Source organism: Cinclus cinclus, chromosome 6, assembly GCF_963662255.1.
Source record: "Cinclus cinclus chromosome 6, bCinCin1.1, whole genome shotgun sequence".
Classification (NCBI taxonomy): Eukaryota; Metazoa; Chordata; class Aves; order Passeriformes; family Cinclidae; genus Cinclus; species Cinclus cinclus.
The window spans coordinates 25,461,550-25,488,409 of record NC_085051.1 but is presented as its reverse complement, the minus strand read 5'-3'; the positions used below and the strand labels follow the sequence as shown (position 1 = coordinate 25,488,409).

Sequence of the window (26,860 nt, the reverse complement as noted above, 5' to 3'; positions counted from 1 at the left end):
TAACAGAACTGCGCTTTACATTTTGCATTCAATTAAAAGACAAAATTTGAGAAATTTATGTGCACTGCATATTTAGTGGAGCCAGACCTTAAAGCAATCAATCATTGACAAACAGCCAAGTCCTGTTTGGCAAGCTGGGTAATTCCTGTCATTTTTCTTACATCAGCTACACTATGGAACAGACAAGCTACAGCAACTCAGGCTTCACTTAGAATTTACCATAAATAGAGTCATAGTATAATTTCGATTGAAAGGGACCTCAGGAGGTCCCCTAGATTAGCCTCATACACCCAGCAGGATCAGATCCAAGGCCACACTGCTAAAGCTTTATCCAGCTGAAAACCTCCAAAGAGAAGCTCTTTGGGCAGCCTGTTCGCTGTCCTCATAGAAGTGTTCAATCATCTTTAATCAAAACCTCTTGTTTCAAATTATACTATTATCTCTAATCCTCTCACAGGTGAAAAAGCAGACCACTTTCCTGATAACCTCTCCACATGCACTGAAAGGCTGCTAGTAGCTCCTCCCAAAGTTGCATTTTCTGTTACACTGAAGATCTTGCTTACGGGCAAAGAGGAAGCATAATATACATACAAGTAAAGCTAACAATTTATTGTTAGCATATGAAAAATCTTAATCCAATTAGTCTATTAGTCCATGTGCAATTATCAGAGGAAAATAATAATAATAATAATGCAGGTTGTGTACTTTTATACAGAAGTTGCAGTAATAAAGTTGTAAGACACATTTCTTAATTTCTCTTATTTTTAGGGGTTATTTTCACCCTTATACTGTTACTCTGCACCTCAAAATCAGTATCTCCAGACTGCTGGAAAGGATAACTTGAAGCTATCAGCATCTGAAGTCCTTTGTTGGGAGGAATATGCTGCTACTTTCTTCTCCCTCCCTCTAGGACCTACTTGGATTTTTGTTATGCTTGCTAATATGCTTTTACATCTTTAGTTTTCCTTATTGGCCTTCAGATCAAAATATATGATATATAAGCCCTTCACATATGTTAGGTGTGATTTCTTTGTTCTGTTACTTCCTAAACACAATTCTGTCTAGTTCTTGTTCTGCCCTAAACAACCAAAACAAGCCAAATAAATAAAAAAACCCTATCAACCAACCACAAAATCAGAAAAACCTACCAAAAAACAAACCACACAAAAAACCCCCACAGCCCATACAAAGAGAAAAATCCCACTCCCTGCTGCTTCCGTATTTGACTGCTGGTGAGTAACCACTCAACAATACAGGACTATGGGGTTTCCTGTTCCACACACATGACTTCGTTAATTTGTAGTCTTCTCTTTGACGTCCTTTGTTTCCAGTTCTAAAGGTCTGCTATCATATAACATGCCTGCATTTATTTCCACATCATTATTTTGGTCATAAGTATCCTGTTGCACATAAAATACCTGCTTCATACTCTTACATAAATAAAACTATGGTTGCGCCACCAAAAGATAAAGTAAAAGAAATTAACCACAGACACCTGGCCAGTTACAGAAATTGTTCTAGCAAAGCTAAGTAAAACAAAGATACAGGCAGGCCAAAGAAAGTCCAGAAGGGGAAGTATGATATTCCTGTTCATTCCCAAGGCGTTGCAGAGGCAGTACTAAGCTTATGGCCTTTTACTAACAATCATAATACATTATTACAGTGTACTATGTATAGTGTTTGTCATTACCTGCTTGGAAGAAGCTGAACTTAATCCATGACCATCTTGGTGGCCTTTCACTAAATTTGTTTCAGGTGGCTGAAATCTTCCATAATCTGGGGAACCCAAAAATTAGACGCAGACTAGATGCAGTCTAATACAAAATACCAGATACATCATCCTAAGTACTTTCAATGCTCACCCTGCCTTCCATTACTGATAGATAACAATACATTATCTATTTCTGAGAAGTTCCTACTTTAATTTACCTTCAACTACTCATTCTCTTAGATGGATACTGTTTCTTCTCAGTAGATAAAACATGCTAAATAAAAAGTGAAGTCTCCAAAACCTGGAGTTACATGGGCAACACCTACCTGTTATAGCCTGTCACAGTTGGGCCACAGAAGCCTTTAACAGCTCGACAGATGTCAAGGCATAAAGAACCCCAAGGGAATATTGAATGGCTGTCTTTCCAAAGAGCTGTAGAAATTGAAGATATTACCACTCCAAGTCCCCATGTTTACTAGCCCCACAGTCCAACCAACCAAGCAGAAACCTAGGCTGGTGGTTGGGTTTGTTCCTTTGGGTTTTTTACCCAGGTAATTCCACACACAGTAGACTTAAGAAATTGCTGGTTTGAGATTCTTTCAGCTACTGAGTGTGAGAGGTGATCTAAATTCTGAAGCAATTGATGAAGGTGGCAAGGTAAAACCAGTGAGCTCCAGATTAAAAAAAAAAAATAAAACAACAAAAAAACCAACTCCTATTTATTTGGCTACTTAAGCATCTCCCTCTAGAAGACTAAGCTATTGTGCTGAAAGTAAGACTGCATATGTGTCAGTAGCTTAAGTACCTAATTTACAACTCATAAATACAGCAAAGGAACACTTTGCTAAGCAAATCTCAGTTACAGCTCTTGACTCAAACTTCCAGGCCAAGTCTTCCAGCCTGCTCAATGGTTAGTTAATCTCTAGGGACAATTTTGTTTCACAGATAGCCCTAGCAGGAACCCTAGGAGTCTCAGAAAGGGCGTGTGTGTTGGGAAATCCTGCACTGCTCATCCTAAGCCACTGTGTCTGTGAGACAAATTCTGGGTTCTGCATTACTCTGCATGTCAAAAGGGGGATGGGGAGGGGGCAGTACTTGCAGAGAAGACAGACAAAACTGGAGAAGGTACAAAACTACTTATAGAATCATATGTTAATTCAAGTCAGAAAGGAGCTCAGGGTGATCACCAATCCATGATCCTTCTCAAACCTGGCTAAACTACAAGATTGGATCATGTTACTTCTGCCTTAATCTAGCATTCTCTTGAACACCTCCAAAATAGACAGAAAAATATCTGTTTAACTGTCCTAAGGGTATTTTTTTTTAATATTATATCTTGGCAGAACGTACCCTCTTCCAAATTATGCCTTGTTGTGTCTCATCCCCACAATGAACACCCCTGAGAAGTCTTGCTTCACCTGACTCAGTTGCTTCTTTAAGTTCAGCGATATGGTTTAACATTTTTATTACAAAAGAAGTCTGGATTTCTGCAAGACAAGCAAAGTCTGTGTTTTATATGAGGTGCAAGCAAACTGACTTCCAAGAGGCTACATTTGAGTTTAGTGATAAGAACCAACTCCAGATGTTAGAGTGATCCAGGAGTCAAGAGCTGCTCTTGCAAAGAAAGAGGGCTTACTTTTCATTAATTACTTCACAATATTAATATAAAATATAATAGTGTGATATTATATATAGTATAAAATTATATGTAGATAATATAATATTATAGTATAATATTAGTATTAAATATAACAGTCTAGACTGATAAACGAAGTGTCAGTTTCTGAAGAAACAAAATTCAGACAGGAAACCCTTAGCACCTCAGATCAAGGGATAAACAATCAACCTTATTAAACCAACAAACCAAGTTTATTTATATAAGTCTGTACAATTGTGATGAACTATGCTAGGACACCAATGAAACAAAGTAAACAAATCGCTCCCTCTCTAAACAAGTGGGAGGTGTAGTCACTCACCTTTACATGCACTTAAAGGAAAAAAATTACAGCTTTCATACAATTATGTAACTATTCAAGAGTACTTTCTTCATGTATTATTCTCAATATAAGAGGTTTGCATAATTTACTGACAGTCGCCTTCTCTGAAAAACAGTATTTTTGCAAAACCCAGAGACTTTGAGAGGGTAAGTGGCAGCTTCATGATTGCAGATAACTAGGACATAGTCCATCATTCAGACTGGCATCCTAAACTATCTGCATCTCCTGTGTTTTGGTTTTCTCTACGAAAAGTTGCTTGCAACACTGTATGGCTCTCATCCACACTGGTTGCATTACAGATAGTCTTGTGTTACCAAATGTAGAAGTTAACTAAAACTAATACATCAAGGCCAAGCATATTAAAAATACTGTATTTGGGTTAAGTTTACCTTTAGAGACCAATTGTTACTGCATCTCAGAGCTCTGAGGCATTTCTGTGGAAAAAATCAGTTCCTGAACTGTTTTATTTGGCAATTATTTCTGCAAACCCTTAGAGAGTGATTATTTTTTAAACTCTCTATTGCAAAATAAGTTTAATTTTTTTAAATCACAAATCACTTTAGCTGCTGAAAAAACCAAATCATATCAAATGCATATCTACACAGTGAATCACAATGTTTCCTATGAAGTTATGATGGTAGATCTCATAAATCCAATCTTAAAAATTTTAAGTATGTGAGCCTACTGTAACTCCAGAGAAGCTGCTAAAACAGACCATCTAATAAAGTGGTCTATGATTACATATTTACAGAATAATCCACATGTCCTAGAACTATGGACTATTCAGTAAATAAGTATGGAAACATTTCTATTTATTTGTTTACATGGTAGGCTTTATATGTTGATATTCCTCTTATACACAGTTCGTAGAATCAATCTGCACACAATTACACGATGTTTCTTTAAAGCCACTGTTAAAAAAAAGAGGAGAAAGTGAAATAAGAACTAGATTAAAGTTTCATTAAGAATCCAGCAAGAAAGAATCAAACACAGGTTAAAATATAACCAGTGTATGATTTCAGAAAAACAGTAATGCTCTGACACAAGAAGAGCATTGCATTTTCCCTCTTCAGAGTCCCTCAGGAACATTCCTATCCAGTTCAGTGCTTAAGTTGTTATATACGTACTGGCCTGAGTAGGAACACACACGTGCTTCCATGCTTACCTGAACGAGGGCCTCTAACCTTTTAGACTTCTAATTTTTCAATTTAGTTCTTAGTTTCATATCTATCTTGTTTGGAAAAGTTATTTGTTAAATGTCACTTATATTTACATTTGATTTTTTTTTACACCTGAGTGATAATTTAGCTGTCAATTTGTGTCCAGTCAAATATTCCATAAAGCCATACAATTCTTGTGCTCATGTTGCACTCCACTTGTACCAGTTTATATATGAAAAATGTCCATTACCTACCTCTTATATTACCCACTGACCTTTTCTGTTATGTCCTTCCCCTTCCATAGAATGTGTTTTTTTTTTATATTAAAAAAAATTGTTTATTGATAGAAGCCTCATTTAAATGGTTCAGAAAGCAAGAAACAAAGTGAGCTGGAGTCCAGTGAAGACACAGTAAGTTAACAAATATGTAATACTGAAAGCCTGGAGAAGAAATTAAAGCCCAACCAAATGAGCTCCCACCCCATAAAAAGCTACTTCACCAGTTACAGCTGTAGAGTCTGGATGTACTACAGATGACAAGTCCCACATTAAGAGCTGTGTACTTCTTTCTCATCAGTTAAGTGTAATTAAAAAAGGGAACATGAAGTTGAATAGCTATATCAGCCAAGCCATTTTAGTAAGAAGAATCACATTTAATGAGTTTCTTTCTTGCAATTTCAGATGCTCAAGTACAGCTGGTAGAAATTCAAAACAGCCGTAAAGAACTGTGACAGACAGATACAAATAGTACTGCAGCTTAAAAATGATAAAAAACACCTGAAAAAAAGTCACACAACCCTCCCAAAAAAATTTACACTTTGAACCTAGGCCAGTTTTTGAAGATTCCCTTCTCCAAAGCCAGGATGAAGGAGGAAGAAGAAGAGGGAGAAAGTGCAGATGACCTTCCAGCCACAAAGGTCTTGCGCCAATGTTTATTCACTGTGCGTGTGGTGGTATGTAAGGGGAGATCACCAGGTGCTGATTCTGCGACTGCCAAGAGATTCCTATGGAAATCCAGACCTCAGGCTAATACTGAACACAGAGTGGACCAACGAGCTGCATCGACAAAATAAAAACAAAACTCAAACTAAAAGAAATGGGAAAACCCCAAATAGCACAGATCCACATTTGTGAGGGGAGCAGAGGAAAGGGCAAGAAGGGAGGTCTATACAGTAAATAGTTGAATGGTTTATGTTACAGATGACTGGCAGTTTTAAAGAGTCTCTTCCCAGCTCCACTGCTGCTCCAACCCAGAAGGGAGAACTGAAAAGGGAGGAAGAAAAAATAGGACATCATCATGGAGCATGCAGGATCAGAAGCAGCAGAGTGGGCATGCTCAAATAAGCCCTCGTCTCTTTTTGTAATCCTCCAAGTTCAATGATCGCCGAGGGGCACCATCTTTTGCTGGAGGAGCCTTGGAGGTGATGGCCAGTGCCTTAGATTCTGTTGGGGAGAAGAAAAGAGTAAGAACAAAACTACAGGCAAACTATAAATTCTTACTTGTTGTTGTAGACACTTTCACCACAAAATCATGTTTGGCTTCTCTAGTGTACATCAGGTTAGAACTTCAGTTAATAATACAGACAGTATCGGGGAGCTTATCTCCATAGATACAGCACATGCAGTTTTGACTCTGTGTGTTAATCCAGAGACAGTAAGCAGAAAAAGTCTAATGTTCTCTATCTACAACACACATTTTTATAATTCCCCAGAATAATTCTTCTGTTAAGCAAGGACACTGCACAAAGTAAGATGCCAGAAGAGCATTCTGTCTAAGGAAAACTCTTTCTCATCCTTCTCTCTTCAGTGTCCTTCAGTGCCTGACCCTCATCTGCTTCCTAGCTCTCAAGTCCATAACCCTCACTAGGTGTTTCAGGAAGTCTCTTCTTCTTGAACTCCTATCTCATTCTGTAGTCTTACATCCAGAGTATCCATCTTGACCTAGTTTGGAAAAACAACTTCTCCTGCTCTTGCTTCCTGACAAGGTTCGTCTTTGTGCATTCTTATAGTACTTCCTAAATTATTGTCCTCCAAGAAGATGCAGATCTAATCCTTCAAGTAATGCAAGAAATACTAAACCTTGTGTGTCAAATTGCACTGGTATATTTCTCCCATGCATCCTCCCTCTGGAAAACAACTTTATACGACAAGAAAATAGCCTCAAGTTGCACTAGGGAGGTTTAGACTGGGTATTAGGAGAAATTTCTTCACCAAGAGGGTTGTCAAGCATCAGAACAGGCTGCTCAGGGAAGTGGCTGGGTCACCATCCTTGGAGGTATCTAAAAGACATGTAGCTGTGGCACATAGGGACCTGGTTTAGTGGTGGACTTGTGAATGTTGAGTTAATGGTTTGACTCGGTAATCTTAAAGGTCTTTTACAATCAAAAAGATCCTATGATACTCAACTGTTCTTGTCACACATCTCCTGCTGTCAAAGTCAAGATAACAAAGAAGAGCCAGCAAGTTTGTGTCTCTTATCTTCACACACTGGTCAGCATTTCAGAATTTTTTTGTTCCCCTAAAATTTAGCTTCAACACCATCTGCAATACCTTAGTTAGGGAAGGGCAACTTGGTAAAGCAGAAGGTTCAAAATCAAGTAAAAATGTAAAGTAAAAAACCTTATGCCCACAGTACATGCACAGAGGACAGAACAGAACAGCACAGACACGCAGCTTATCTGCTGTCAAAAGTTATTAGACAACTTAACAAAGTAAGTATCAAGATAGCTGCCAAGATGTATTAAATACAACACTCATCTTTCCCCCAAAGATTAAGCAAGTCATAGATAATATAGACTGCAAGAGTGTACCAAAAACCACTCATTATCTCCTTCTCTCCCTAGGCTTCAAACCAAGGATATGGGGATATACAGGCTTTTAGTCTAACACAATACAGTTGTTCTTGTTTTCTCAATGGATGTCACTACCACACGTCCCCTCCTCCTCAGTTCAAGATACTTGCCAAGACAGTCCTTACTCCCATTTTCAAAAGCTCCCAATAACTTTGAAAGAATTATTCTGGAAGAAGTAACTTCTACCAAAATGGCTGGACAATCACATCCCCAAACTCAGAGGGAACACCTACCTGAACTGGGAACCTGAAGATCAATCTTTACATCAAAGTCATGCACTTTGAAAAGATCTTCTGAGAGGTCACTAGCTGATTTAGAGTTCACATCTTTATCTTTTCCTTGACCCTGAAATGAAAACTACAGGTAAGTCTCCAAACCTTATCTGGCTGTACAAACAGAGATAAAAATGTTTTTCCCCCAACTCTTCTGTCATAAACACACTTAGTTAGTGTAGCTTTTATACAGCTAGAGCAACTTAAATTTCCTTTCCCAAGAACCAAGAAGCTGTTGCTTTTTTATGATAAAGTTCTACAGAATGCCTTTTTCCGGAATTGAAGCTTGCACACCTGCTATTACTCACAAGCTTCACAGAGCAAAAGGGTGACAGTGTGAGGAACATAAGAGACTAAAATGGAAACTTACCTTACTCATGTCCTTTGGAGCATCTGGTAACACACCAGATCCGTATTTTGCATTTAGCTGGGCAAGGATGGCAGCTTGGACAGCAGGATCTCTGGACTGCAAAGGCAAAATATTAGGGAAGAATAAAAATAAAGAATTACTGCAATTAAATTTGGAAAAGCTGGAACTACATTTTGTTAAAACAGTGTTTGCATCCATGAATCTAAAACCATAAGAGACCACATAACAGTTCATCCAACTTCCAGAATCTCAAAAGGCTACCAAAATCATCCTGATTATCTGACACTAACAAACTAAAAATCATCTTCAGAAAGCTTTTATTTGGAAAATCAGAAATACATTTCCTGCTTATACAGTTTGTTTCTGTGACTACTCAATGCTACTATAATACGCATTTGCTTTCAGCTTACAGTTCTGGCTGAAACACTCTACTAGGGAGAAGAAATCTTTAGAAGACTATTTTCTTTACCTAGTAGTTCTCCAGCATAATAAGGCTACTCAGTTACAATTCTTTTCTAATAAAGAAGTATTTCAGAATGTTTCATTCAAGCCCTGCAGTAGAATTTCTCTTTTATTTCCTTGCTGGTTTGTGGAGACTGATGAGAGCCAACCTGAGCAGTTGTTTTTTTAGCTACCTACACCAGAAGCACACTATTCCAGAACAGAGCTCAACAAGGCTAGATTACTTAGAAGGAGGAGGTTATTGCCTTATTATTCATCAATATGTCATTCAGTTATATATGGAGAGACAGCAGTAGAAGATTTTGCCACAGTATCACATGGGAACTTTGTGTTGAACTACTTCATCCATCACAGGCCCAAAATGTTTGTTCTCCTCTCACCTTTAACTAATGTTTCAGGAAACTTTCAGCTAACTAAAAGTGAAATTCTCACCTAAAGCAAACTGTTTTCCCAGAGCTAACTAAATCTGAGTAATTCAACATAGATGAACTCATGACATAAGCCTCATAGTTGCTTTTACAGTACATACCCACACCACTTATGTCCTTCACACTGCATTATAAAAGAAGAGGGACCAGAATCTCACTCAGCTGTATCTCACACTGGCATTCAGGGCGTTAATAGCATATGGCACAGTTGGGAATTTTGTTCCTACACTCTGCATTACATTGGTTCCTGCTTTTCAGCAAATTGCCTCAACTGAATTTAAGTATTACACTCACATTAGACACTATCGTGGGCTTGCACTGCCGCCTAGTAAAGGGATCCATTTGTTGGTTTTTCATGCTGTGACTTTCAGCCTGGAGAAGGAATAGCACACGGTTTTGCAGTTTGCTACTTGAGCTCTTTTAAATCCTCCCACAGCCCCCCATGCATGCAATTACTCATCTGCTATATACAATACCAAGATCAGAGAAAAACCAGAAACAACATTACAGATTAGAAAGATTTTAATACACCCATTGTCCCATGCTTCACAGGACAAAACTGTCCTTATTGCATACAACAACAGAAAATAGGCACACAACTCTCAGGACAGAGAATGCTTAAGCATTTGTTAACAAGCTTAGCTCTTCCTTAATAAAAATGCAACTACAAAGAAGAAAATCTCTTTTACTGTTTTATTATCTGAAGTCTCCTTTATGAGGAGACTTTTCCATATAAAATGTATTAAAGTCACTCTTATAGTGACAAATCTGCTGATAAGGGAATTGAGCAAAAGGATAAAGCAATGTGCTTTAAAATCCCATCATTTGCCTATATGAAATATTTCATAGATAATTAAAAAATTTAGTAATTTTGCCATGCAATTATCCCTCTTTGCATCATTTAATTTCTAGTTGTAGGAAAGTATTAATTCAGCACTATTTACCACAAGAGCCTTCTCAGACTCAACGATATTCCACTCTCTATTTCTCTGGTTGATGTAACTGCAGAATGGAAAAAAAGGAGGGTGGGGGAAAGAAAAACAAAGTGACTGTCATTTATCAGTCCCTACACAAAACACCTGAAAGCATTCTTGCAGCTTCATCCTGACCACAAATTACTCTTATTGCAACACAACGGCCCCCTGGGATATAAAGAAGAGAGTTTACATTTTTGACGATTTTAACTGCATGAGAGATACAAGAAAGTGAAGATAGACAAGCACTAACAGAACCATTAAAATACACATTAACACACTGTGCAGGAAAAAAACCTCCAAAATCCTGCAGTTAATTTGTTAATGCATTAGTTTCTCTTTTAAAAATATTGTTTGATACTATTTAAGAAAGAAAATTCCCAATATCTGCTTCTTACCTGATTGCAGAAATATTTTTTGTTCGTTGACGATCCAGGGCCTCTGCTCTCTCTTCAAGCTCATTAAGCTGATCTTGAATCTGCTTGGCCTTATCTTGGTCCCCCAAGTCCTCAGCCATAGCCTTCAACCAAACAGTAACTGATTAGGCACTACCCTCTACCCAGAATTACTCAGAGAGACAAAGGATATATCCGTGAATCAGTCAGCTAACCTTACTCCAGTCGTGAAGGTTCTTCCCTGCATGGTAAGAGCTCAACAAAGAGCTACACTTTCCTTACAGCTCAAGGCAAAACTGGATTTCTTATTCTGAAGAACTCTGAATACCTTTACACTAAGGAGAATGTAGGAACACCAGTCCCAGCATGAGGAGGACAGGTCAGTTAGATGACTTAAGTTACAAGTTTTTATTAAAATTTAATATCCCCATTTAGCACATTAGGAAAATAATTATTTCCACAACTGCCAATTGCCATTTAATTCAGGGAGCCGAGAGTCCCCTGAGGCACGACAGCAGCTTGTTGTGCCACCTGGTGACAGCAAAAAGCAACTGCACGCCCTGTGACGGGAACCTAACCATTTACATGTTCGTGTACAGTAAAACAGTGACCACAAAAACACACTTAAACCAAGGAACCAAGAAATGTATTTCAGTAAAAACTCTTGGGTTTTACTGTATCTGAAGCTGCAATGTCTTGAGAAAGACAAACAGATTTTGGTTCTATTCATGCAGTCCTATCTTCAGAGATACTTCAGACTCTTTTGTATTCTTCACTTCTTTGCTTTGGCTTATATGCAACTGTTAGGTCTACTTGATCCAGGAAGACTACAGGTAAAAAAAGTTCATGGCAAGTAAATCTGTCGGCCACTTCTTTTTTTTTCCAATATAAATTATCAGCCATAAAGTGACAATTCAGTTACCCCTGACTAAAAAATAATGCAACACAACTTCTGTTTTTCCTATCTTTAAATAAGAAGAGTAAATCAACTTTCAAGAACTATTATGAGGTATTCATAAAAAAACAAACAATACCAAATTGTACTGTTACAAATAATATAAACAAACAAAACCACCAAAAAAACCAACAAAACTGACAAAAAAAAAGGAAAAGTTTCTGAGGCAGACCAGTTTAAGACCTTGCTTAATGGACACAAAAAGAGATGGCTTAAATTGTTCACAGTTGCCCCTTAAAAAAAAAAAAGAGTGCAATAGTTAACTGGATTATAAGTATTCTGACACCAGCAATGAACCTTGAGAACCACCTTCCAGCTGCACAGTTGAAGCTGAGCTTACTGCTGACTACTGCCAAAACCCAGATGAGCTCTAGTTCTTCAAAATTAAAGACTGCAGTAAGCTTGTAGGCATCTCATCTCTCACCTTCTCCTTTAATAACTGAGTTTTCTTCATGGCATAGTTTGGAGGTGCTTTTCTGAACCTTTCCTTCTCTTTCACAATCTGTAAGATGCAGAGGAAACAACATGAATATGCAAATAAGAAATCTCTAGTTCAATACTTGGACAGTAGAAGCAACAGATGAGTATCACCTAAGAAATGTATTTATTGCCACTGAATTTGACATATGCTCTGATGGTTATTTTTTAGTTTGTGCACTGATAATGAATTACAGCTACATTCTCCTCACTATCTACAAAAACCTGATGCTAATTATCTTTGGACACTATCAAGCAAGTATAAAACTGCAAAAACTGTGATAAATGCAACTACCACACACAGCTGTCGGTTTTTCAGAACTTGAGAACTAAGTTGCCATACTCAGGAGTTCAGAGCTATGTAACACAAGTTCGAGAGGAGATAACAGGGCACAAATGATGAAGAAAAGCAGCAGTGAACACCAAACAACAGCAGGATCACCAAGCTACTCTATCCAGTTATGAAACTTCCTTTTATTTACTTCTTGGAAAGCAAATACCATGATCATTTTGCTTTGTAACAGCTACTGCTCTACTGCATGGGTTCCTGTCACTTTTAAGTACTGGCACAGCTTCACTACAATGCACTATTTACCTCTTCAATGTCCTGATCATTAAACTTGTAGTTGAGAGCTTCTTTGATGGACACTTCCTTCTTGTTTATCTCATCTAGTGTGGGTAGCTGCATCCCAGCAGAGAACATCTAAACATGAAACAGAGTTACTTTCCACTTAAAGTATGCTTGGTGGAAGGCTGCTAAGAGGAAACTAAAGTCTGGCAAACTTACTGCTTCCTTCCACTTCATAAATTCACTTTCAGTAAATTCCTGATTTGAGACAAACTCCAAGCGAAACACACGTGAATCACTGCCATGCCTGCAACAATAAAATGTAAAACATTCCCTTGTGATGGTGTGGTGACATTGGATCTATATATGTAAACTGATTCAAGAAGCCCAAAACCAGACAACCACATGTCAACACAATTATAACTCCCCACACAAAATTTTTTGGGTATTTTATAATTTCCATTATGCACAAGGAGAAAAAAAATCCCAAATAAATCCAACCCAAACATTTTAGCATTAAGTACCATGACAAAGCTCAGTCTACTTTTCAGTTCCCACCTCCAGACCCCACACAGAACATTATTTGCTATGAAAAGGACACTGATTGATGAACTGAAGAGGATTCCTTTAGCACCTTACCGCAACTGGAGTCCTTTGTTTGTCCGTGTGCCACCAAGCTGGTAAACCTTTGCAGTCTCTACCACACCAGTTATTTCAGCAACCTGTACCACAGAGTAAAACACATGAGAAGGATGCAAGAGCAGTTTTTTTTTCATGTTCCTGGAATGTATCTGGCATATTCAAGCTTCTTCACTAGAAATAAAAAACCTTAATCTAGCTAACTTTTAACAATTCTAACCAGATCAAGGAAAACAAGACTCCTCAGTCTACATTATCAGATACTGAATGAGTTGCTTCATACATAATTTTTGAATTAATAAATCATATCATCTGAATGCTTGATGCAGTTTTTTTATATTCTCAGCTCTGCCTTCCTGACCAAGTCTACATTCTCCAACCTTTCCTATTTCCTTCTTAAATAATGTTGATTTGGGTTAACATATATTCCAAATTAAATAGACTATTGCTGCTCACACACTGAATGCAGCCCTGCTGGGGGCCTTTTTTTTTCTACTTTAGAGACTATTATTGCATCCTATGATTACAGCAATGAAACAGAAAAACAAAACTGTGTTCTCAATCACGGTCACTTCTGAAGGCACACTGGTGTACTAGAAACTTTGTAAAAAACGAGTCAAGACCACACCATAACTTGGGAACAGTCCTAGAAATAAGGAGTGAATCTTACTCATCCTTACTTGGTCTAAGCACAGTCTGGAACTCTAGTTTGCAATACAAATGATAAAACAACATGAACCAAAGACAGAAGACCAGGCTTTGTTAGTGCTCCCTCCCCCTCACTAAATTTATCTCCTCCCCTAGGTGGTCACATAGATTTATTTATTCTTAAACCAGTCTCCTCCACCTTTTTGCCAGCAATTACATTTTCTGGTTATAAGCAATCTTTTTATATTAATCAAACAGCCACCAGTACCTGATAACTGATAAGCTGCAAATATTTTATTACAGCACAAAAAAAAAGAACTAAACCCCTCAGAGCTAAACTCACCCGATAAACAGGTTTACTGTTGTGATTGCCAATGCCAATACGGACAAAGCAGCCAGTGACTGTCTTGGCAAAGAAGGGCATGTGACACCAGCGTTCCAGCTTGTGCCGTGACAACCGTACTCGGTTCAGTTCTTCAGGCAACGACACTGGCTGGGACTTGGGAGGAATTTCTTCTTTTCTGATTTGAGAAAGGTGAGAGGGAATCAAGAAAAAAGTAGAGACATAATCCAAACCCAAAAAGGAGGTACTGAGTAAGGTACAGCATGAGCACTATTTGTATTACCAGTAAAAGGCACGATTCATCATGCACTAGTTAACTGTAGATGTGTGAATTTAGCATTCATGAGAAAGACTTAATGTGAAGTTCTAGGCTTATTAAACACTGCCCCTGCTACCAGAAAGCAGAAAGACACACACCAAGGCAGTTTACAGACTAACACTTTAAGATACAGAGCCATATCTGTAGAGATACAGAGCCAGCACATGTATCTGCCCAGATACGAACCAGAGCACTACAGCTGCTGAACTGCAGGACTAAACAACAACACTGAACCACAGTGTAATTTGGGCTAAACCTGACAGCAAGGAACTGAAGTTGCAAACCCACCCAAGGTAAATGAGTCCCATGAACCATGATATAGGTCCAAGGACTCAAATCTGAGCAATGCAATTGTGTCCAGAGGAAAAACCAATTTAGAGACACTGAACTGTTCCAAACAATCCTCTAAAACAGCATGTGTCTACCTAAAGTGGATCTCTATTTTTGAACATACTTACAAGTAATCATAGCCCAGTGTTTAGTACTTACTCTTCCTCTTCATCAGAGGATGACGATCTGGATGAGCGATCACTTTTCTCACTAGACTTATCATCCTCCTCCTCCTCTTCATCATCAGAGTATACTTCACTAGTTTTTAATGGCTGTTTTTTTGCAAGCAATTCAGCTAGAAGAAGGACAAAGAACAAGGAGAAGCAAGCTATAAATATTCCATGAAAGCTTGCCTATAAGAGCTGAACCTTAATTGCTTTAAAAAAATCCAGGAGGCAGACAGGTATTAACTCTACACCACATACAGGTGGCACATGTTCAAATCCACTAGTAAGCTGTGCACTTGGCTGACTTCTCTCTTTGCATATACATGAAGTATTTAAAATCATCCTAAATCTCAGTCGTACTTATTTTCAGTCTCCCAACTTGACTGCGCATAGTAACTCAAGACGGGTGTAACAACTAGATACGTAAGAAAAAAAAAAAAACTGCTACGATCAGACAACTCATTATTTTACAAGGAAAAAGAAAAAAAACTCATGTTTGGAGAGGATCACAATAAAACCCAGTAGAGTAAAAAAAATGGTTGCACCAAAAGTCAGTGGCAAGATGGACAAGATGATGTGCCACTGAAGAAACAAACAAATGTACACAGGATATCACAAGTACAGTAAGTAGGAGTTTGAATGATCCAGAGATTAAAAACCTGAATCTAAGTGACCAATTCAGACACATTAACTAAACCTTACTAAGAACCATTCAGTGGGCTGTGATTAAATTTCTGTTTTTAGACCACTCCAGGGAGAGGTAAGGATGAGGAATGCAGCATCAGTGGTTGCCAAATATCACCCTAGGTGGTCATGTTGGGCAAAGACCAAGGAAAACACAGACATGGAATTCATTCACTCCAAGGTGTAGCATTGTTGCATTACTTTCAAAGAGGAAGTAGCCCTTTCAAAAAGCTGCTTCAATGCCTCAAAAACTGCAGCAATACCAACATGTTTTCATACCTGTTCTGTTCTTCCTTTTCTCTCTTTCTGCTTTTAGCTCCTCCATTGCCTGAGATTTCTTGTCTAGCTTTTCATCCCGCTTTGATCTCCGCTCTTTGTTATGTGACATGACCTAAAAACATGTACAGAAAATCCCTCAACACCACAAATCTGTAATTTGAAAAGCATTTAAACAAAGATTACTTACATACTTGGAACATTTTTCAAATAGAAATTACTAATGTACTCCTTTATGAAATCAGTTCTTTTCAGTTCATTTTTTACAGAGGCTAGAGGGGGAAATCAATCTGGAGCATATTTCTTTATTCTGCTTCATATCAAAAATAATGAACATATTTATAGTTCAACATTTCTGCCACCAAGTCTTAGTCTCCAAATTCCACCTTAAAGTTAAAAAAGGACTAGAGAAATAAAATAGGAGTAATTCAGCAAATAACATGTAATGAGGAAAAACTGGATGAATATTATTCTCATTTGCTGTTTCTGCAAGGCCAAATCAAAGCACCAGTTTTCATTTAATAGCAAAGAAAAAAGTTAAGTTTAAAAATACTTTAAGCAGAAATAAAGTTGCTTGTAAAATCTGCAAGATGGCTCCAAATCTTAAATGTTTTCAGTCCTCTTGTGTTTTCCATTTCTAACAGGTCTATCCCTATAGAGAAAGCAGCCTCTATAATGAGCATAAAAGACAGTAATGTAAGCTAAGTTGAAGTAATTTCTGCAAGGCACTGCAAAAGAAATCTAAATAAGATCCTTTTACACATGCATATATGTATGTGCAAGTACACTTTGTGTATTATAAATGGACTAATAAAGTGTACACACATGTACATATACGGAGTTGAGGGAGTAGGAAAATGAGATTTATTCCAGTCAACATGTGCCTAAGGGAAAACTCATCGCACCTAATTAGATTTTAGGTGTTAAACATCTGTTTCACTAGAAAATACCATGGAGTGAATTGTCAGCTGAAGATGCCCTCTTCCATTGCACAAAACAATAGGCAACAAAAAGTGTAAACAATCAACTGGTTCTTAGATGGCTGAAGTTAGGCAAGATGAATCCCACCCCACTCTGGGACCCTACCTGCCCTGACTCTGTATTAACGGCAGGTCTTCACTGTTTGAAACCACAGTTCAGTTACAGAGGCCTGGCCTCAAAAACTGGTGTTGTCCTCTTTTTACTGGAGGTGGAAAAACTATAGAACTACTTCTGCTCCTCCTGGCATTCAAGCTTTTCCTTGACATCCCTGACAAAGAAGCTAAGCATTTTATCCACTGTATGTATGTGCATGCTAAATAATTAATATGACAGTTGAGCAGCTTGGTCTGCTCTCTCAAACTTTTCAAGAAGATCATGTACGGAATGTTTCAGACTAAATGACAGATGTTTGGCTAAAGGAAGTGTAAAAGGTTGCTTTCCTTTTCTCATGTGGGAGGGCTATCACAGTAGCTCTAGACATAGCTGCAACTTTGTATTTTTCATTAAAGGAGTATCAATGCACCCCTCAATAGGCCAAAGATTTTAATTTCCTTAAATAAAATGGAAAAACTGAAGATAGCTTGAGCATACAAATTAACTAATTTCTGATCTGCTTACTACGCTGCTTGACACTAAGGGAAAACATTAGGGGTAGACAGGCAATATCCTATCTCATTTCGCCAAGGGACAAGGGTTTATGACCAAGAACAGTTTCATAACCTACCTGGGATTCCTGGATCTGTGTGAGTTTTTTCTTCTCCTGCTCTTCCTCTTGCTTTTTCTTTTTTTCTTTCTTTTCTTTCTTTTTTGCTGTTTTTAGTTTTTTCTTGATTTCAAATCTAGTAGCAGTTATTGGAACAAAAAGAATGTATGAAAGAATGCTCTTCCTGAGAGAGCAAAGGATTGCTCAGATGCTATCACAATTGCTATTAGGCTACAAGGAATACTTCAATTGCTTGTCCCTTTTATGTTATCCTGTCCCCTATTCCCATCCCCTCCCTTCCCCAAGAAAACAAAGTGAAGAAAAGCTGAGCACATCAGTGTAGTCCTATAGAAAGCTAACCTAAAGGGTTGATGAGACCATGCAGAAATTACTATTCCACAGAAATATGCCCTTACTCCATTTTCATCTTGCCAGTGCAGCAATCATTGCATGCTGCCTCCAACTCTAAAATCATATGGCTATTGCACATAATTTCACCTTAAAAATTTTTTCTTTAAAGCTGCCATCATGCTAACTTTTTCACACTTAAACTTCACCTTTCTACTGGCACTGGTCTGTGTAAGAATGACTGCAATGTTTCAGGGAGTCTTCCTTCAGCAGCAAAATCCTCATCAGACTATTTCTGCAGAAGAATTTAGGCACTTCCATGTCTACCTTCATGAAATATAGCACCCTGATGTCTTATTTTCAGCCACTGTATTCGAAGAGTACTAATTTCAATGGAACTGAGATTCCACTCCACCATGGACTGGTCACTGCTTTAGTGAAGTGTGCAAATACACAAGAAAAAAAGTAACTTCCAATAACTGAAATTCAAAATGTGTCATCCATTACTGCGCACGTTACACAGTCCATTCTTCTTCAGTCCTTCACACCTGGATTTTGTAGACAACAAACTGAAGTGTCAGATGAGCTCATTGCCCTTTATGTCTTTAGCATGAAGCGTAACACTCAAGACAAGGCATTATATCAGAGGTAATGTCTGCTGTAATCACAATGAACTCACAGCATAATGTGGATACAAAGAGCTTTTAAAAGATTCAACTTAGCACAAAGTTAAATGACTACACCACCACCCCCTTAGTTCCACCTGCCAAGACTTTACACAACAGCACAAGTTCATTTATTATTAAATCAGTAACTCAAGCTTCGATTGTTTAGCTTGTTCGCATCAAGCATTCTCCAGCATTCATTCTAAAACAGAGACATTCAGTTACCATGGAAGAGAGAGTCAAACTTGAAAGATATTACGTCCTACGTGATCTAAATCCAAACTTGCAATAATTCTGATCCCTCTGTGGAGAGCAGTAGACCACATAAGATTCTGAACACAGTGTTAAAATCAAGGCAGGCAGGCAGTGCTTTAGCTATGGCTTGGACAAACACAGCTTTTATTGACTTGATTTACTCAGCAGAAGTCAGTCCTCTAGGAAAATTTCTTAGCAAGTGAAAAAAGAGAAGGCACTAAAGAATAACCTTGCCCCATACATGCCAAATCCTTTCACTTAAGACACACGGGAAGTAAAATACCTTTACTGCAAAGAAACTGCCTGACTGGACAGTGTAACAGCTACAGACAAGCAACAAAATCACAGTAGCTAAGGTAGAAATCCACAAAAGATTCCATGAAAATGACATATTCAACACCACTCTTTATTTCACTATCTCTATCCTCTGTTAGTGCCTGAACTACATACAGGCAACTCTAACGCTGATCTGTGCTTCACCACTGTTTTCTGAAAAATTCCAGAAATCATGTACACCTTATGCTTTGTTTGCCTTTTCCCAAAGCATCAGCACATGACAATTAATATAGAAGGATGAAGAGAAAGCAGGCCTTCAGGTATCTAACCTATGGAGCAATAACATAAAGACAAGGGTAGCTGACAGAACCGTGCATATTCAATAGCTGAGAAACTTTTAGATACTGACTTCTACAAGAATATGCAAAACTCCTGCCTGTGCTTCTTTACGACAGGGACAGTTTACATACAAAAAATATACAATCAAGCTTAACTCACTTAACAGTGCTGAATGCTTGGACCTTAAACAAGAGAGCACAGTAAGCATACTCTTTTATGCAGCCTTTAAGAATTTGCTACCAAATATCAACAGGTACAAAATTCACCTTCTCTTTAGCACTTCTCTCTTCTCTATCCGGTTAAACAGTTCCTGCTCTCTCTCCTTTTCTGTCATTTGTTCCAGTCGAGCTCGGTCTTCCTCATCTCCCATCAGGTCTTCTCCATAGCCATCATGGAATTCCTCATCTTCAGATGAAGAATCTGAATCTGAGCTAGATGAGGAGCTGTTGCTTTCTGAGTCAGAGACTTCTCCTAAATCAAAAATATAAGGTAGTGACAATCAGCTGGGGCAAAGCCCAACCACTTCATTATAGCATAGTAGCACGGGATAGTACAAATTAATTTTGCAATTAATTTGTCTTCCATTCCTCATCTTCCACCATACTAAAAACATACATATAATGAAAATTAAGGCCAGGTTGAAACTACCATAATATATGTATGCTAAAAAATTATAAAATTAGTGATACTACATTTGAACACAAATTAGGTTGTAAGTAAAAATTCTTATAGAACAAACAAGTTTTAAAGGCCTTTTAATAATGTGTTACAGTCCTAAAGTTAGACTTCTGTGCCTATATGCTTATATCCCTGACAAGCTGCTTATACTGCCATGAATTTGTGTGCGCACACCTCAAACACCATGATCAACCACCACAGAATTGCACAATTAACCACCTCATTACAGCAACCTGATGCACCAAAATTCCTCATGTGAAGACTGCAACACTATGAATTTCTACACCAGGAGATAAAGTTGAAACCAATACCCTCAGGGCTGGCAAGGCCATGACACTCTAGCCCCGTTACTGCAACAAGCTCTCCCAGATACACAGGGGTTTAGGGAACAGCTGACTCCCCAGTAGTATTGGCTAACACCATCTTTAAACTTCATCCAAGTAAAAGTGTTCTGATTATCTCACCTAATTGACTAAATTACATTGAATTATGGAAGCAGGCCATTAGGATTCCTTCTTTCACTTCCATTCTGGGATTAGTATTTCTGAAAACTTCCATCTTTGCAAGCTCACACTGTGGAAACCCCTGATTTGTAAGCACTGATATATATATGTGCAGGCACTCCATGCCTTTGTCTGTATTTGCTGTGCTTGATATACTTAAAACTGTAAGCTCCTTCTCTTAAATTCCTTTTTTAGTATCAATGGAAATTACACGTAAGCACCTGCAAGCCTTCATGGGCATGATGAAAACAGAAGACAGGAAGTTTTCCCAGCATCGAAATGTATTCAATATTCAGGTAGAAAATTCTGACAGAGAATGATTTTTCTTCTTCTGTGTCAGTATAAATGTGCAAGAACTCCAATTCAGAGCAAATGCATGCATCACAAACACTATATAACTCTCCCTTTGTTATCACAAGAAGTTTGGGATGGGAAAATACATCGATGAGAAAAAAATGTACCCACATGGGTAGACAGGACATGCTAAAAGGAATCAAGGAATTTTCCAGGAGAAAGTCAAGCAATGAAATGCCATTCATTCTTCAGTTGAAATAACATTTAGTTTGCAGTTGTAATGGAGTGCTCACAGCAATGTTACACTGAATTACATGTACCTCAAGCCACAGTAAATTTGAAAGTTACCCTGACTTTAAGTTACACAATGAAAAGTCTTTGAAGATGGTCTTCAAAATCACCATGAAACATTATTCTTCAGGGTGCACAACAGATAAATTCACTTGGAATCACACAAAATAAATGCACATATGCTATCTTACCCTCCTCAGGTGCCGAGCTCTCAGCAGAGCTGTCTTTATCTGAGCTGCCCGAAGAGGCAGCTTTGTTCATCTGTTTCTTCATGGCTCCTTTCTTCTCTGCCTTACCCGCTTTTCCCTTTTTTTTGTTTTTAGAACCTCCAACAGTCCACTGCAAGGAAAGAATCAAGAAAGGGATCGTGAGACAAAAACAAAACTCTCTTCTCCCTTCTCCAGAACACTGGAGTAAAAGCAGCTGAGAAATAGCCCAATACCTGTCAGGAAAAAACCAAACCAAAACAAAACAAAACAAACAAACAAAAAAAACAAGTGTAAAGAAGAGGGGGGAAAAAAAAGAGAAGCCAATAGAAAACTTATCAGATAAACGAGAGCCTTTTACAAGGTTTTAGCGAGTAGAGTGTTGTGTGGTTGGTTGAAGTTTTTCCTTTGAAAAAAAAGAAACTAGTTATAACAATTGGTAGGTCACTCCTTTTAAAAGATAATGAAGACTTGTTGGCAATATCTGCCAAGGGAGGTGGTATTGAAAATATTTTCCTAAGAAAATAATTTTAAACAAGGTGTCCAATGTGTTTGTAACCATTAGCTTCAGTTTACTATTAAACAGAAGCAACTGGTGTTTTTCTAGAACTAATCAGTTTAATCAGGAGCAGATTCTACATTTCATGAAGGACATCAATTATACATGACAGCCTTTTCGAAATTTCGGTTTTACTGGAAGCACACAGTGTCTGTATTTCCATGCAACAAGCCAACAGTGCACTCATAGATGTAGGTGGTGGCAGTATCCCCCATGTACACAAAGTGGAATCAAAGCACAATCATAGAAATCAGGAAAAAAAGGAAAAAAATACAGTATCAAGTACTAATTTTAATTTTTTTTTAATGTCATATTTTCAGTTAACTTAGACCACAGTTTCCAAGAACAGGACTTACACCACCAGACATACAGAGATAGCCATTTTATACCCTTAAGTCCCAGAAGAACAAGTATTCTATTAATTACACCTTTCGCCTACACACACCTACACAATTCTAGTAATCACACCTTACAGTGTGATTTCTTAATAGAATTTTTACATTGTTCCAACTATCTGGCTAAAGCCAGAAGGGAATAGAAGCAATAAGGATTGTCCACATATTACTTAAAGGCTTTACAATATTTTGAACTTCACTGCCTCTCCTAGAAACTCTCCAGGAATGAGACCCTCAGGAATATAACAGGCTTTTAAAATATAAATAAATAAATAAATAAATATAAATCCTCTAAATACCTGTATATTATTCTCATCTTTCATGCACATCACCATCTGGTTGACCATGCAGTCTTAAAAAACCAGTCATAACGCAAGTGAGCAAATACAACTGTGCAACTGAGATCTTTCACTCTAAACTATGCTAAGTGGGAAAAAAAACAACAAAACAACACTTTGGATTTGACCTCAGATGCATACAAACTTCAGGCTTCTTAGCAAATCGCACTATCCTGGGGGATGAATCAAGTCTATCTCTGCAGGCAGGAATCATTCCACCAAATTTGATAAATTGTTCTGCCTGATAAGACACCATTCTCAGAGAACCCTGGTGTCCAATTACTCTAGATTAACTCAAGCAAGTAGTTATAAGCTACTACCTAATCTAACAATACCTAAACTAATAGTTTTGGAATTTCCCACGTTTTGATTACTCTCACACCCAACCTCATACTTTCCATATTATCAAATGCTTCATCATGTTCTTTAGGCACATCAGAGTATTCAAAAGTCTCTGTCAATGTAAAAGTTAGTTTTGTTTTTATTCCTGAGATAAAACTACAGTGGTGAGCCTTGCAATTCATACCCTGTGCAGGTACCCCAGAGTCTGTTATGGTCCGTAGGGCAGGTGAGAAACTGCACAGAAAACTTCTGACTTTATACCAGCCTGAGCTTGTACTGAAGCTTTTACTGGCTTCAGCATTAAAGTCTTACTTGTTCAGTGTTACAATATTGCTGTCTAATATCTGGTTACTATGCTCATATAAATCAGTTAAGAACAAACTTGCACTCTGTCTAAATCTACTCAAATCTCAGCATAAGGAATCATCTCTCAGGTGAAGAGAAAAGTGCATTTTTGCTATTTGCTCAAACGCTCACTTACTGCCAGCATTCCAGAAAAGACAACAGCAAGAAAAGTGAAACAACATTTAGCAGTGATGCAGAGGTGCCTCCCTCTCCGAGCTCTGCCACTTCTTTTCAGTGTTCTATTCTGAATTATACCTCATGTCAGCCTGCTGCAAGGAAGCAGCACACAGAAAGCCACAGTACACAACACAGTTATATCAAGAACTTGAGAGGTCGTGCTGAGATGAAAGAAGCTAAGATCAGATAAAAACCAGCAGGACTTCAGTGAATAAAATGTTTAATAGCTGTACATACATGTGTTACATATCACTGTTTTCAGCTTTTAACTTACTAGCAGAATTGTGGAGAAAACCTGCGACTGGGAAGATAGAAATGAAAATAAGCCTGTGTGACAAACACTTGGAACAAGAGAAAAAAGAACCAACGACCAAAAAAACCAAACAAAAAGACACCAAACAAGAAACCCCCACCCAAACAACAAAAAAACCAAACCCACACAAACAAGCAACAAAAAAAACCCAAAAAACCCCAAACCAAAACAAAAAACCCCACAAGCAAAAAAAAACACACCACCAAAACCAAAAACCACCCAAACAAACCAACACAGGACAAGGTAATTAAAATATCTGCTCTCTAATCTAGGAAAGTGTGCTTTGGTTTCTCATTCACCCTAGAGATAACACTTCCTCTCACTTTTGTTTATGCAAGTGACCTCTATGCCCATCTCCCAATTTCAGCGCTGTCACAAAGCCAAATTCTTACCAAACTCAGGTGATTTTAGGCTTATTCAGTTACCCAATCTCTCATGAATGCCTGATCATTCCCAGAATAACTACAGGACAAGACAAGAATTAGGGCAAATCTTGGACTACAAATTTATCAAAACCATAACACAATGCAAGACAGGCTCATAAATTGCTCTGCATTTGCATAGTGTTGCAGCTGTCATTTGACTTAATGACCTATCTGCACTGCTCAGAGAGAGTGGCCAACATGAATTTCTTCTAGCAACAGAGGAAGACATAACAGATTAGCTGGTCTAGGAGGCAGAGGGAAGGCAAGGTCTTGAGTCCCTTCTTCATGCTCCAGCACACCACCAGAAATCAAAAATGCAACATGTTCACAAGCAACATCAAGTAAAAATGCACAGTTATAGTCAGAAACATTTCTTTGCTCCGTTTCCCTTAACTTCAAACAACAATCACTTTCCAAAACCTGTCCTCTAATGCAGTTTATCCAGGTCCCTTCTTCCACGCCGCAGTCAGGCAGCACCAGTCAATGCTTCTCACATGCTTCCCATGACTTGAACGCCTCCTCGGAACAGCCCCTCTATTCACCGCTGCCTCCCCGGCCACCATCTGGAACCTTCCATGGTTCCAGGCACAGCAAGTTAATAAACCCATGCAGAACTGTACTGCAACGTGGTTTTCTGCTTATTGTTTAGTACTATCAAACAACAGAGCTTTATGGCTCCCTCACAAGAAGCGGACAGAAGAGCTTTTTGAATTTTTCTCTTGCTGCCAAGGTACACAGTGATAACAGCTTGCATATTTCCTCCAAGGAACACTTGGACATGATGATCCTAAAGGTCCCTGTCAACCTAAATGATTCTTTGCTTATAAGAATTCCAAAATAAGCAACAATAACCAGAATGGACTTAGGGAAAAAAGCCCAACCCACCACACTAGAAATTACCTAGATTTGTAAGTCAGCTTTTAAAAAAGCAACTACACAAAGTAATTTAAGAAAATAATTTATAGCTCAGCAAACCTGGAACATATTTCCACTAGGGAGATGAAATGAGACCATAGAGAAAAAAAAGAGAAAAGACCAAAAACCCATACCTGAAGTGAGCTCAGAGTGCAGAATTGTTTTACTGCTCAGGTAAATGCTATTTGCTTCTATTCCCACAGTACCTAAATGCATTACACACTAAGATTTTAATTTGCAAATAGGTGCAAATGTTCTCCTAGCTGTTTTTTAACCCCCTACTATCAAGCCAGAGATGCACAAGTAAGGTTGCCAGCCTGTTCTTGCCATATCCTTCCCTCTTTCCACATCCAATGGCTTTATAAGCAAAATGCAAACTACAAGCCACAGCATCAAAGAAAATGGTCCCCTTACCAATGTGTTCCTTTCCAAGGCCAGATAAATTTCAGCTGTCCTGTTGTCATTGCATTTAAGTGCACCAAGATAGGTAACATCAGCTCAGCATACAAACTTTCATGCATTTATACAGGAAAAAAATAAGGTAGTCCGCCAGGCAAATCATGAAACAACAGTTTCAGCCTGTCTGAACTCAACAGCAGGAAGCACAGGTGTGAAAAATAGGCAGTATTTACTGTCTTTAGGCTTTCTCAAACCTTGGAAAACTCTACAGACATCATTCCAAGAGCTTCAAGAAGGAAAATGCTCTCTACCACTACTTTTAAAACTAAATAATAAATAAAAAGCCCCTGTTATTTATCCTGCCTTTCAGGATCTACACATGTCATTTGAACACCTCAAACACCTTCATGATGACAACAGCCCAACAATCAGAAAACTTAAAGATATATTTTACAAACAGAGAGGAAACTCTAGGTGTCAACACCAAAATGGAAAGGAAATAAGCAAATAAACACGTTTGAAAACCAGAGAAGAAGCTTTGCCAGGAACTGGCTGAGAGAAGGCTTAATGGGCCAGAATATCACCAGACATCTGATCTACCCTTTTCATCCAAGTACTGCTCAAAGAAGCACACAGAAATCAAATCCCAAGAAGTTATCTCCATGCTAGTTTGCAATTTAAAGAAGTTAGTTACAGACTAAATTTTATACCAATTTTGTCCACAGTGTATTCATATTATTCATTTGGACATGTCAGCCTTCATACAATTAGCTTGTGCTACTCAGGTTTGCACTTACACTTTATTTGGAGCAGACAAATTAATACCACCTCTCTTCCTTGAGAAAAGCTTTACTATTGCACCCATTAATAGCTGAAGGAAACAGTCTCCAGGAAAAGTTAAAGTTACAAAGCACACAGTCCAGAAGCTGTCTATAAGAAGATTAAAGCACGGCCTGTTTCAAATTTCCTAAGTTTGAAAAAAATGTATGGCAAAGGCCTCACAGGACTGGAGAACCCACTCATTCTTGAAAGTTTAATTAAGCAGTATTATAAAATAAAAGCACACAGAAAAAGACAACATTCACTA

The 26,860-nt window shown here is 38.1% G+C and overlaps 1 protein-coding gene across 1 annotated transcript in view; it reads right to left on the bottom strand.

Annotated features, from left to right (window-relative positions):
* Positions 1 to 3,602: 3,602 nt before the first annotated feature.
* The window catches only part of RTF1 (RTF1 homolog, Paf1/RNA polymerase II complex component), a 29,334-nt gene continuing 6,076 nt past the window's right edge, over positions 3,603 to 26,860 (bottom strand). The window contains exons 3-18 of the mRNA XM_062494738.1: positions 21,551 to 21,698; positions 19,860 to 20,064; positions 17,732 to 17,846; positions 16,030 to 16,141; positions 15,059 to 15,194; positions 14,251 to 14,428; positions 13,260 to 13,342; positions 12,840 to 12,927; positions 12,648 to 12,755; positions 12,000 to 12,077; positions 10,624 to 10,745; positions 10,196 to 10,253; positions 9,546 to 9,623; positions 8,362 to 8,457; positions 7,953 to 8,064; positions 3,603 to 6,310 (exon numbers count right to left, since the gene is read on the bottom strand). Of these exons, the coding sequence (XP_062350722.1) occupies positions 6,204 to 6,310; positions 7,953 to 8,064; positions 8,362 to 8,457; positions 9,546 to 9,623; positions 10,196 to 10,253; positions 10,624 to 10,745; positions 12,000 to 12,077; positions 12,648 to 12,755; positions 12,840 to 12,927; positions 13,260 to 13,342; positions 14,251 to 14,428; positions 15,059 to 15,194; positions 16,030 to 16,141; positions 17,732 to 17,846; positions 19,860 to 20,064; positions 21,551 to 21,698 (1,824 nt within the window). The 3' untranslated portion in view covers positions 3,603 to 6,203. The remainder of the gene's footprint in view (positions 6,311 to 7,952; positions 8,065 to 8,361; positions 8,458 to 9,545; positions 9,624 to 10,195; positions 10,254 to 10,623; positions 10,746 to 11,999; positions 12,078 to 12,647; positions 12,756 to 12,839; positions 12,928 to 13,259; positions 13,343 to 14,250; positions 14,429 to 15,058; positions 15,195 to 16,029; positions 16,142 to 17,731; positions 17,847 to 19,859; positions 20,065 to 21,550; positions 21,699 to 26,860) is intronic.